This window comes from Montipora foliosa, chromosome 3, assembly GCF_036669935.1.
Source record: "Montipora foliosa isolate CH-2021 chromosome 3, ASM3666993v2, whole genome shotgun sequence".
Taxonomy (NCBI): domain Eukaryota; kingdom Metazoa; phylum Cnidaria; class Anthozoa; order Scleractinia; family Acroporidae; genus Montipora; species Montipora foliosa.
The window spans coordinates 48,965,029-48,977,528 of NC_090871.1; the positions used below are offsets into that span (position 1 = coordinate 48,965,029).

Consider the following 12,500-nt stretch of genomic DNA (forward strand, 5'->3'; position numbering starts at 1 on the left):
AGCTAACAGATCTGCCTTGCAAATTAGCAATTTATAATTCTTTGCTATGAACACCGCTCCCCTTTTTTCTGTGATAAACATAGTCGATTTTTACACCCGCCATCTGCAGGCATATTACAAGGTAGGGCAACAAATAATTTAATTGGCTGTCTGCAAACAGAAATGGTGGGAAAACATGATGGTATTTACTTTTCTCTGACGCATACAAAAAAAAGCCATTCATGCAACAGTAGTATGCTCTGCAGGATATTTTTTTTCCCTCCTCATTTCTCTGCAGGACATTTTTTCCTCAAAACGTGTCGTGTTTACATTTACAGAATGTATTTACATTTACATTGTGGTTATTGCAGTAATAGTTAAATATGGAGCTGCAAAGCCTTAAAATGTTGTAAGCTATACAAAATCATTGTTGTATTGCTAAATGTCTTCGAAACGTCATTCTTTAGAATCATTTAATATTACCTAATAACAATATTCTCATGTTATAAAGTGATGCTCCACAAGTAGATTTGAAAATGTTAAGCTTCTTAATTTAAAAAAATAGCTAAAAATAGCAAAAAGCAGTTCATAAATGCTCATAGCCTGGTAATTACTGCTACAATCATTAGTTACAATTTTAAAGTGGACTGAAATCTCCAAAACAAATGTGAAAGAAGAATTAAAGTTAGTTGATCATCGTCTAATTTGTTACATGTTGTCTTATATTATATAAGACTTTGCAAAAACCTTATATTTCAATAGAAAGTAATTACATGAAAATGCTTCAGTTGAAAAGATTGAAAATGAACAAATTAGTTTTCTTTGTCTAATAAAACTTGATTCTTCAAATAGAAAAATTTACCACCATTACTGCTTGTGATAGCTAACGAGTCTGGATATAGTGCGAGCCAGCAAGCCAGAAAATAACCGCAAGCTACCTAAGGAATTGTAGGCTAACTGCAGTGCTAACTAGGCTAGCCAATGTGTAATTTAGACTAACCGTAATAGCTTGCATGTCTCCTATGACTCGGAGCCATGTGAACCAAGCAAACAAGAAATCCCTTATCTCATTATAAGGGCAAACCGCAAGCTACCTAAGCTAACCGTAGGCCAAAATCACCCACCCCCCTCCCCCCTCAAGAGTTAAATGGTCGGCCCCTTATATTGTTGGTTTTTCGAGTCATTTCCTTAATGCTTTTAATTCCGTGGTACTTTTTATTTATTGGATACCTCACCGTCCACTTGCACACAAACACATAAAGGGGAAATCTGAGTGGAAGACGAAAAGCATGAAAGACCAATTAAAGAAATACTAAATTATCCCAAAGATGTTCGAGATGGCGGGAAAACCATGAAAAAATATATTTTTTCTCGACGGGCAATATTGTATCTTTTCTCAGCCGAGTTGACGTTAAGTGAACATGGCTGAGTTTAAGTTTTCCTTGGCTTTTGCCAGTAAAAAAGCAAAAGGATAATCAGTGTTAATCAATTTTTTGAATGGCGAACGTTGCTCTTGAGAGTGTGAATTCTTGCAGATGTTCGCGTTGTTTGTTAGATTTACAAGGTTCTGAATTTTTCATGTTGTGCAAAAATATAGGACCTTTGAAAATTAGAAATTATTACAGTGCGTTTTTAAATTCCGCTCACGGCTGATATCCCACAGTGCAACCAAATGTCGAAAATAAGATTATTCCTTCGCTTTTTCTTTTACTTGGCTGTAATGGTGAATTATCAATGTGTTTAGAAGAACTCGCTTCTCTACTCCTCTCGCGTTGTACGTTTTTTCAAAATGTAATGAGCAAGGTTTTCTGAATTTAAAGCCATAACCTGTCTTCCAGCTTCCGTTCCAGCTTTACAACTTTTATATTAAATGTTTCCTTCATATGTATGTTTCGCCCACAGCTTTACGATAGAAACAGCGCTTCGTTGATATTTTAATAGCCGGCATTTGTGTGCGAATTGTACCAGCGGTTCAACAATTGTATTGTTAAAACGGATGCTTGTCATAAAAATCAACCGATCAGATCTCTCTTAATTTTCCCGGTCTCGGAGATTCCCAATTTTAGAGATTCCCCTTTTTAGACATTTCCCCTTTCAGAGATTCCCCACTTTAGAGATTCCCCCTTTTAGAGATTTCCCCTTTCAGAGATTCCCCACTTTAGAGATTCCCCACTTTAGAGATTCCCCCTTTTAGAGATTTCTTTCGCCTTTCAGAGATTCCTCACTTTAGAGATTCCCCCTTTTAGAGATTCACAATTTTAGCAATTCTCCCTTTTAGAGATTCCCCTTTTATGAATTCTCCCTTTTAGAGATTCCCTATTTTAGAGATTCCCCGTTCCCCATTCCCGTTACTCCATTTTCCGATTCCCCATTCCCTGATTTAGAACTAGCCACTCGAGAACTTGACGAAAACTCAAGCGTTTGACCTGAAAATCCTGTTTTTGTTACGCAAACTAGATCTGATTTACATAACAATAGTAAAGGGGTTTGTGATGGAACAAGATCATCGGCATCATCGCAGTCATTTAATGGGCTTTGTAACTCAACCACAACAGTAAAATTAAATGGTCAAAAAAAAAACCTTTTCAAAGCAATCGATTAATATAGGAGAAAGCGGGTGAGGGCCAGTGGCAGGTTAAGGCCAGTTGTTAGGGGGCTAGCCTTGAGATCCGGTTATCCAGGGTTCAATGAAGACCCGTTCTAACCTCTTATTGCATTTGATGCTTCAATTTCTCGGCCGTAATTGTAAATAGTACTGTGTCTTCACCACTACGCTACAACGAAGTGCATGCTCAACACAGCACACTTCTTTTAACTATGTACTTTTGTATAATAAGTAAATTGATAACCATAACCAAAACTAATCCTCAACTGACCCTATTTTTCTCTAGGCTTAATTTAGGCTCCAAAAAGTTTCTTCAATTCATCTGAGTGCGTATTCATAACTTAGGTATAATGAAGATCACCAATTTAACCTAGGTAAAAACGGATTCTACCTGAGAACGGATTTTACCGGCAACATATATAAGTCATGTCATTTCGCCGGCCTTACCACAGGGTCTCTGTCGCCAAACGCATCTCTACTGTGAGCTGCGGCCATCACTCCAGGACAGCGCTCTCCATAATACGGTATCGACCCAGCTCTTGTCAAGCCAGATATTCCAATAGTGTAAATACTGTTGATGTAACCATTGTAGGCGCAGCTGTCTTTTGACAGTACCCCGCCATTTCCTGTAGCGAATACGAAAATGTTCCCTTTGCCATGACGGCCCTGAAAGAATTACAACACAAATGCTGTGCTTTATGTCGTTTCACGTAAACATTCTTTTGAAAATTCTCTTAATGTTAATAACAGTAACTGGGTTAATCATTGTTGTAGTCGACTTTTCTGCAGCCCGAAATCAACATCGCGTATAGGGTCAACCATGATATGTTGCTTCCGAAATGAAGGGTAGGCATTTAATAGTTGCGAATTTAACGCAACTTTGAATTGACATCCACAGGAATTAAATGGACTAATAAATCAGTGGAAGAGTTTACATTTTTACCCAGAGCACTTCACTTTAACGATTTCAGAATGTACGAAAATTAAAATATTTGAACTCTGGAATGGGCATGGAAGCAGTTAACTTCAGCAGTTGAAAGTGAGCCAGTCTTGAACGGGCTTCGAAGCCATAATTGTGCGATTGCGCAGCATAGCTCCTGTTTATCAACCGAGCTGGAAGCCAAATGGGAGCTGGTCAAATTAGGCCAGTTTCGTATTGTAACGGTTGAGCTGAGTGGATTGAACATGAAATGGAGGCTAATGCACGGGAATCTTTTCAGATGCAAATTTATTTCCTCCGCATTAGCCTCCATTTCATGCTAGATCTAGTCTAACCGTGAGAATAAGCAACTGGCCAGATAAGTTAATAATTTTAGAATGTATGAAATAGGCCACGTTCCATAGATCAATATTCACACATGGATACAAGGCTTTATGGATAAATTTGAATATTCTTTTGCTTAGAAATGTCCCCTGAGACTTGTGCGACAAAGAGAACAAATTGAAATTTGACCATAAAGCGTCGTAGCCATATCTGAATATTGATATATCGAACTGGGCGTATTTCACTGATATACTTGATTTCCGGAATAAATATGACATGAACGTTAGAAACCTTGGAATGATTTCAGGCTTGCTAGTGAACGTTTAAGTTGCACATCTGGCTACGATGTCCTTTCTAAATTTCATTTCACTTTAATTTATAGTTCGTCTTATTTTGGCTAACCTTTTACGTCAATCACAATAAAAGAGAGAACAACCTGGGCTCAATTTGCTCACTTTGTTAAATTGCTTACATTGCATCAAGAAAGGTTTCCTTAAGTAATTAATGGCTCTTTACTTGAGCAGAGTTTAACTGTATGACGCATGCTAAGTACTATTTGTCAGCAATAGACCATATTCGTATTCTCAGTATTGGACTGGACCTAGTTCAATGGAGGCTAATGCGGGCGAATATATCAAAAGGTATTTGCATTTGAAAAGATTCCCCCACATTAGCCTCCACTGCAAGCTAGTTCCAGTCTAATACCGAGAATACGAATATGTTCTATTGAACTCGAACGACCTATATCCTACCTTTTCCGCTCCTTCTTGCAGGGCGAATTGTGTCATATTTCCTGGTCCTTTCACTTCAAATCCGCGATCTTCTGGTCCCCAGCTGTTAGAGTAAATATCAATGTAGTTTCTGTTAAACTTCAGGGCCTCTGCCTCCTTGTCATCTGTCGCCATTTTCGTCGTATAAAGACGGATGCCTGCAAATATTTAAGCCAGTCAGAAATTGAATGTTACGACCGGACTGAGAATTTATGGGATTCATCCTTTAGTATACTCTTTAGACGCAAGATTAGATGTTTTCTGATTTCACCGTGATGCGCGTAAGCCGGCGGGTTTGTAAGTAAGATCAGGCGCTCTTGAGGCAAAAGCCACGTGCCGAGTGACCCGCAAAGAAATGCCAGTTGGACAAACGTATCAAAATAGGTTTAGTAAGAGCGGCAAATCACCGAAAAGAGTTAAGAAAATCGAAAGTTGCACCTCGTGAGTCCAAACCATTTTGACCACTGTGATGAAGAATATCATTGTCGATAAAAGTACAGACAACGCTGAACTACTTTCGATTTGTTTTTTACCACAATATTCAACACAAAGAAAGAGCAAGCGTTGTCTATAACTTTGTCGCAATATGATTGGTTTATTTCCCAAAATGGGCGTTCCTGACTGGCTTTTACATTGTGTGACAAATTGACTCGATCATGACGCGTATAGCATTGTCTAGACTCTTATCGGCAACGGCAAATTAGCCAATCAGATTGCGAGATTACAAGCAATTGTGGTAAAAACTCATATATACCATCTGCACGATCTGTTTCACCCCAAAACAGAAGCCTATGGCTACGACTGATAGGGGAATTTTATTGTAATAATGATTAAGGGTCCTACCTCCAATACTTGCATTGTACGCCAAGCCGATACCGCATATTTTATTACCGGCCTCAGCAGCGATCACACCAGCACACTTTGTACCATGTCTAAGAAGGAAATAAGAAAACGTCACGTTTAAGTGTAATGGCATGGCTATGTCAAAAGAAATCGGCTAACAGACTGCTTTATGCAAAAAAATTCAGTGGTCAAAACTATGCTTAACTTCTTAACTATATTTTCATTCTTGGACAAAAAAAAAACCGATTGTCGTTTATCAGTTGACTGACACTTTACCTGATAAAGGATTCAGTTTTTCCAATTTTATTTTTAGCGGTGTTCTCCTCTTTGAGTCTTCGGAGAAAGTCCAGCGTTTAACTTATAGACCCAGGGATTGGGAAGCGTTTAGATATGAAGGGTAGAGGACTCGTTCGTAGAGATTGCCCATGTCCCGGAAAAATCTCTAGAGAATCTACAGTCTACCTGTCAGAGACTGACTAGGTTTTGCTTCCCTTTTTGCAGCCTTTTATGTTGAGATTGAATTCTTAGCATGGGTTCTGTTTTTCTACTCTATAGAAATTCAAGTTGTACATCATACAATCGGAAAAGACGCATTTGGTCGACGGCGAATATTATCTCTTTGCATATGTCCTACAACACAGGCCAGGAAAGAGACAATTTAAAATCTACGGTAGAAAATGAATCATTAAGAATGAAATAAAAATAGAATATCCTTGACATCCATCAGACTTTTATTTACTAGAAAGCTAAAACCTTTCTTCCCTTACCCTGAAAAAGAATGTTTGTCCTTTGACCACGGCTCGGGGCTGTCATCAAGGTCGATAAAATCAAAACTGGCATTTTTGTCCTGTCAAGAGATCGCATGAAGTCAGTGAAAATGCTTAAGCTAATGCTAAGGATTTTTCAACTAAGTACTTGTTGATAGTGGCGGTGAAGCCTTTGTCTACATCCAAAAACGTATCATCGTTTATAATCCGTTATACTTCGTTATGGTGTGAACATGGCCATCCGGCCAAGACGGGTGGCGACACCACCTGCGGGACTTGGATTGTGTCTACCATCGAATTGAGACGCTGATATTCCGGTATTCCCATTTGATTGTAAGTAAACGTCAGGGGTGGTCTTCTGTCTTTCCTTGGCCGTGTGCTATCCTCTGGGTGTTCCTCAGTGTCTGAGTCTTCACTTTCCGGAGCGGTGTTCCCTGTTTCGGATAGGCTGGCGTATTCTGCTGCTTGTGGGCCAGCGTCCACACTCGGCTCACCCTGGGTCTCGGCGAAGGCATCTGTCGTGTCCTCAGAAGTCGCAAGATCACGCTGTTGCTCTATGTCGATAGGCGGCACGCCATTTCAGCTACAGGGGGCGGGGTCAGAGACAGCAGGAAGGTACGGTATGGCTATACCATATTCATCGTCCGAACTATCTCCGTTGTTGCTGGTGTGAGATGGTATGGTGAGGGTAGGCTGGGACGTTTTGTGAGCCAACCTCTTGCGAGTCGGCAGATCCAATGATAAGCCATCACAAGGGAGAAGCAAATCACAGGGCTTGAAGCTTTCTTGTCATAGCAGGCTTTACTTCTGATGGATGATTTCACAATTTGTCTGGAGGCTAGGGCGTATGCTTCTTGCATATCTCTTTTCCACTTCTTCACATAGTCCGGGTAATTGACCGTCTGCTCTTCGTTGTTTAGATCAAACATCAGATCAACTGGTAAGCGAGGAGAACGTCCAAACATTAGTTGAAACGGAGAAAAGCCAGTGTATTCATGCCTTGTGCAATTGTAAGCGTGGATGAGTTTGTTCAAGGAGTCTTTCCAGTTTGTTTTCTTTTCCTCAGGTAAGGTTCTCAACATCGAGGGCAGGGTACGGTTCATCCGCTCCACTTGGCCGTTACCTTGCGGGTGGTATGGGAACTAGCCACTCCGCTCATACGTTCAAGGTGGTAGAACAATTTGTTTTGGAACTCCCCACCCTGGTCGTGATGTATACGTTCCGGGAAACCAGTTCTGGGGATAAACTCGTTGTATATCTTCTCAGCAGCGGTACGGGCAGTCTCGTTGCGTGTCGCATAAGCTTGTGCATATCTAGTGAAATGCCTTGGTAGTTGTGTTTGGTTTCTTCTGTTTGATACATCTGCACTTGCGCTGGACAAAATGTTCAATATCATCATACATATGAGGCCAGTAAAATCGACATCTCGCCAGATCGACTAGTCGGTCCACTCCAAGGTGTCCCATCTCTACATGAGGTTCCTTTAGCACTAATGGTATGAACTGCTTCGGTAGAACTAATTACAAGTTAGAGCTGGCTCAGCGCCACAGGATACCTTGACCATCAATTTCCAGTTTGTTCCATTCTGTCACTAGAGTGTTAACATCACGGGGATCATGGTTCAGCTGGGTTCCATATGGTCTGGCTCCATGAGACTTGTAGTGAATTACTCGGCTAATAACAGTGTCCTTGCGATGAGCCTCCTTAATTTCCTGTGGGCTGAATAGCTTCACGTTCAGATCCTCCGGTGTAATTTAAGGTGTTGTCGCATCACCGGTCACCGCTGTTATCCATGGGGTTGACCCTTTGGACTGTTCCCTGACCGCTTGAACAGTAGTCCCAAAAACGCCCTGAGATACTTCCTTGGTGCAGGTTGTCATGTAACTGTCCATGTCTACTGGCATCCTTGACAAGACATCTGCATCAACATTCATCTTGCCAGGTCGATATTTAATGGCGAACTTCACCCATTTGTGGCCAGCAGCATTCAGTTTGGCTCATGACATAATGTACGTCAGCGGGTTGTTATCAGTGAATACAACAAACGTCGGAGCATAGAAGAGGTAGTCCTTGAATTCGTCAGTGATTTCCCATTTCAGAGCGAGGACCTTTTTACTTCCCTAGAGTGGAGATGATAGTTGCGCTCTGCTGACGTCAGTGTTTTAGAGCCATATCCGACAACTCTCAGTTTGCCTTCCTCTTCCTGATATAAAACTGCACCAAGGCCTTCGGACGAAGAGTCTGTGTGTAGCACAAATGGCTTTTCGAAACCAGGATAGGCCATTACTCCTGGTTGCGTTGCATTAGCAGATCAATGAGGAGATTTAATCTTCCTGGTGTTCGGTCCAATTTATTTGTTGTTTTGATGACAGTTGTCCTCCTAAAGGTGTCTTTCTCCTAGTTGTGGTGGCCTGTTTAGTCGTGTCTACAGCTGATGACAACTGAGAATGCAGTGGTTTCGCTAATCTGGAGAAATCTTTTATGTACTACCGGTAACAGCTGATGAAGCCGAGGAGTTTGCGTAGGGCACCCACAGTCCTTGGCTTAGTTTCCTTGAGCGCCTTCACGCAGGCTACATCGGCTGGATCCACTGTATAATCATCCGCTGTGACCACCTTTCCTAAATAACGAACTCTCGGCTTAAACAGAGTACATGTCTTCGCTTTCAGTTTGATACCATGTTCTGGCATACGTTTCAGCACCTGTCGCACGTCTTCTACATGTTCCATAAATGTTTTGCTGTAAAGCAAGATATAGTCAAGATAGGGAATACATATCTCGTCCCGCAAGCCCTCCAAGCAGTTCTCCATATACCTCTGGTAAGCGGCTGGGGCAGTTTTCCAACCAAATGTTATGCAGTTCCAATGGTACAACCCCCAGGGTGTGATGAATGCTGTGAAATGGCGGTGTTCATCCTCTACGAATCCCTGAGGATAGGCTTTCCCTTGGTCAAGGACTGAGAAATAAGTGTTTCCACAAAGGCTGTTGAGGATATCTTGAATGCGGGGGATGGGTTGTCGATCATCCTGGGTTTTACTGTTCAGCTGACGATAGTCGACACAGTCTTAGGCTACCATTTTTCTTTTTTACGCAAACCACTGGTGACGAATATGGTGATTTCGATTTGCTTATCCACCCAAGAGAGATCATGTCCTGCAGGTGCATCTTCACCTCTCCATACAGAGGCTTTGAGATGGAGTTGTACGTCTTCTGCACTGCTTTGTCGTCCTTGAGATTAATCTCCATCTCTTATTCTCCAGCAAAGCCAATGTCATTGTCATCCACAGCAAAGGCGCCGCACTCATCTTTTAACATCGCTGTCACTATGCTCTGCTGCTCACTTGACATGTGGCTCAGGTCAACTGGTGGGACCCACTGTTCTTGCTCTTGTCCATGCTTCCCAGGCTCCCGGTTGCCACTAGTATCTTCTCCATCTGTAACGCTTCTTGCTGACTCTACAACCTGTTGTTCGACCGGAAGTGGGGTAACAGACTGCACTAACTGTATTGTGCCCAGTTCGGTACGTTTACGTAAACGTATCGCCCTCTGTGTTTGGTTACGTATTGGGACAAATATTCTACTTGATGACCCGGCTTGAATTCTGCTAAGGCACTCCCTCACTTCTAGCCCCTCAGGCCAAGTTTCTTCTTCTTTTGGTTCAAACACCACTGGTAAATCGTCCTCTAATGGTCCAAAATGCACTGGGCACTTAATCGTTACAGTCCCTCCTGGGGCTAAGTATACGTCATGCCTTCCAACCCTAAGCACCCCGCTGTCAGCCTCTTACAATACAATACATACTTAATTGACCGCTCCCCGAACGAAACGACGGAACGAAACAACAACAACTGTTAAGAATCCCAACTGACCGGAGGCAAACCAGTTGGCTATTTACAAGTGCATTTGGGAAGTTGAACCAGGGACTACCAGGAACAAATTCAACGAATTGTCAGAGCGAGTCTTGAACCCGGGATCTCCGGATCTCAAGGCAAGCGCCCTAACCACTGGGCCACACTGCCTCCTGCCTCCTCCTCATGTTCCTTAGTCTGGAGGAAGTTAACAAGTGCTTGCGCCCTCTTCCCTACTACTGACGGAAACGAATCACTCACTACTCGTGTAAGCGCATTTGGGGTATCAGAATTGCCTTTTCTCTTTATCACCTCTTCAATGACATTGAACCCGATGATGGGATACTCTTGGTTATTCTGACTGCCTACGAGTATATATAGGGACTTTCAATGGTTCTGACTGTTCAACATTCCCAGCCAGCTGAAAATCCACCTCAACTCAACCATCATATGAGATTTCTGTACCATTCGCAGCCTGAAGATCAGTTGCTCCCCTTCCAGTAATTCACTAACGTCTCTTACTAGTTCACCGGGTAGGCGGATCTCTTTCCAGCGCTTTGACATAACACAGACCTGAGCACCAGTACCCCACAGGGAATCCACCTTTTGTCCTTGTAGAATATAACTTACCATACACCTTCTTCCCACCAACTTTGCTAGTTTTGTACGCTGTCGTGGAGTTAGATCGGAGGGAATGACGTTTTCATTTGGTCGACACTTTCCCTGGGTTGTCTATAGATTCCACATCTCTAATGGCTTGGCAAAGTTTTTTTATGTTCCCCCCAATGCATTCTTTGACACACGTTTGGATATTAATGGCTGGCATGGCACTGTGAACACCGTAAGTATTGATTAGCCCATTCTTCCCACTTCCCACAGTTCACACATTGTTGGGACTGTCCCTGCGTCTGACCTTTGAAACCATGGTTGGGAGCACTGATAGCTGAAGTGCCCACGCTCTCCACACTTACAACAATGGTCGCAACGGTACTCCACTCCTTCCCTTTGACACATGAGACAGCCCCTAGAACGTGTCCGCTCCCGCTCTACAAATCTGTACTGGTTTGGGCCGGTGTTATGTTGATTCCACATAGTTTCCCTGATGGCAGCACGCTCCGCTTTCATCTCCCTAACTTCAGTAAGTAGATTGACTTTGACTGATCTTGGTGGGGTCTTACCTTCTGCCGTGCTTTGGTTCTCGCTAGAAGAGGGCAACTGAGCGACTTGTTGCACAAGGCCCTGTCTTGTGGGCTGTTCACGCCGAGTGCCAAGTTTTTGCCACCGTTCCATTTCATTGCTAAGTGCCACATTCAATTTCTCAAACAGTTCCTCATCCGTCACTTCGGTAATTTGTAGGTAAGGTTTTACTTCCAATTTGATACTGTCACTCCGTAAACTAGTTAGCAATAAGTGTTGGAACATGCACTGGACAAGCGTAGGGTCATATTTCAAATTAGAACCAGCTTCTTGCGAGGCGAAGAGTACTTTGTTTCTGCTTAAGATCGAGGAGGCCAACAAGAAACTCTTGCGCCCCTAAGCTGAGAAGTTGGTACATTTCAGTCGCACCTTTCTCTTGGTAATGTGACCGGAAACTTTTGCGTAGCGTGGCTAGTGTAAGTCATGCTTACCTTCAAGGTAGCTTCGCAATCGCAGCCCGGGATTAATCGCCCGAATAACCGCTTCCGTTACTTCCTTCTCCTGATAGCCACGATTCAGCCCAGCATTAATTTGGTGGGCCAGGCTTATAAATCTGAGTCGATCCTTTTGACGCGAATCTCCAATCTGGCCTGATATTTTAAGCTCTTTCTTAAATGATGGGATCGTTGTGGATCCTTTCAATGTGTTAACGCTCGCCTCGTGGAAACCTGGTTTCTATTCCGCCTCTTTTTCACTCTTGATCTTCAGCGGCGGTTTCTTTTTGTCCGCAATCGTTTCCTTAAGTTTCTGTAGTTTTTTGATATTCAGTTCTTTGGCGTCCAGATATTTCGTGATCCGTTGAATTAGGGCAAGGCGACCCGTCTCCTCCTTCAACTCTATTTGTAGTTCTGCGCATAGCTCTCGAAGGCTCGCTTCGTCCAAGGTGCAAACGGTGGCCCTTAGCTCGATCTGTGTTTCTTCCAGTTTCTCCGCCATTCCTTTTCTTGTTTTCGGTCACGTCGGGGTCACCAAATGTTACACTCCACAAGGAAAGTCCATTTTTATCTGCTTTAATTCGTGCAAACTAATCCAAACATGAAGACATCCTCTCTCTCTCTCGCTCTCCGCACACGGGATTCTGTCTTCCCATAATAGTCTGGATCGGGCTTGGCCCAGTCTCTTGCGTCCTACTCGTTCCAAATCAAACCGTCGAAAACTTATTATTGCATTGTCAATCATCTGGAGGTTAGGTTTTGGTTTTTCTTGCATCATTTCAGTTTTATGAGC

General features: G+C 42.7%; 1 protein-coding gene and 1 long non-coding RNA gene across 3 annotated transcripts in view; one reads left to right on the forward strand and one right to left on the reverse strand.

The window, feature by feature from the left end:
- Window positions 1–12,500, reverse strand: part of LOC137997568 (neuroendocrine convertase 2-like) — a 105,622-nt gene that overhangs the window by 86,368 nt on the left and 6,754 nt on the right. For both annotated transcript variants that reach the window (XM_068843646.1, XM_068843647.1), the window contains exons 4-7: window positions 6,229–6,308; window positions 5,462–5,550; window positions 4,601–4,776; window positions 3,032–3,250 (exon numbers count right to left, since the gene is read on the reverse strand). In XM_068843646.1, coding sequence (XP_068699747.1) covers window positions 3,032–3,250; window positions 4,601–4,776; window positions 5,462–5,550; window positions 6,229–6,308 — 564 coding nt within the window. The remainder of the gene's footprint in view (window positions 1–3,031; window positions 3,251–4,600; window positions 4,777–5,461; window positions 5,551–6,228; window positions 6,309–12,500) is intronic.
- Window positions 1–12,500, forward strand: part of LOC137997574 (uncharacterized) — a 339,842-nt gene that overhangs the window by 76,952 nt on the left and 250,390 nt on the right. The window lies entirely within an intron of this gene.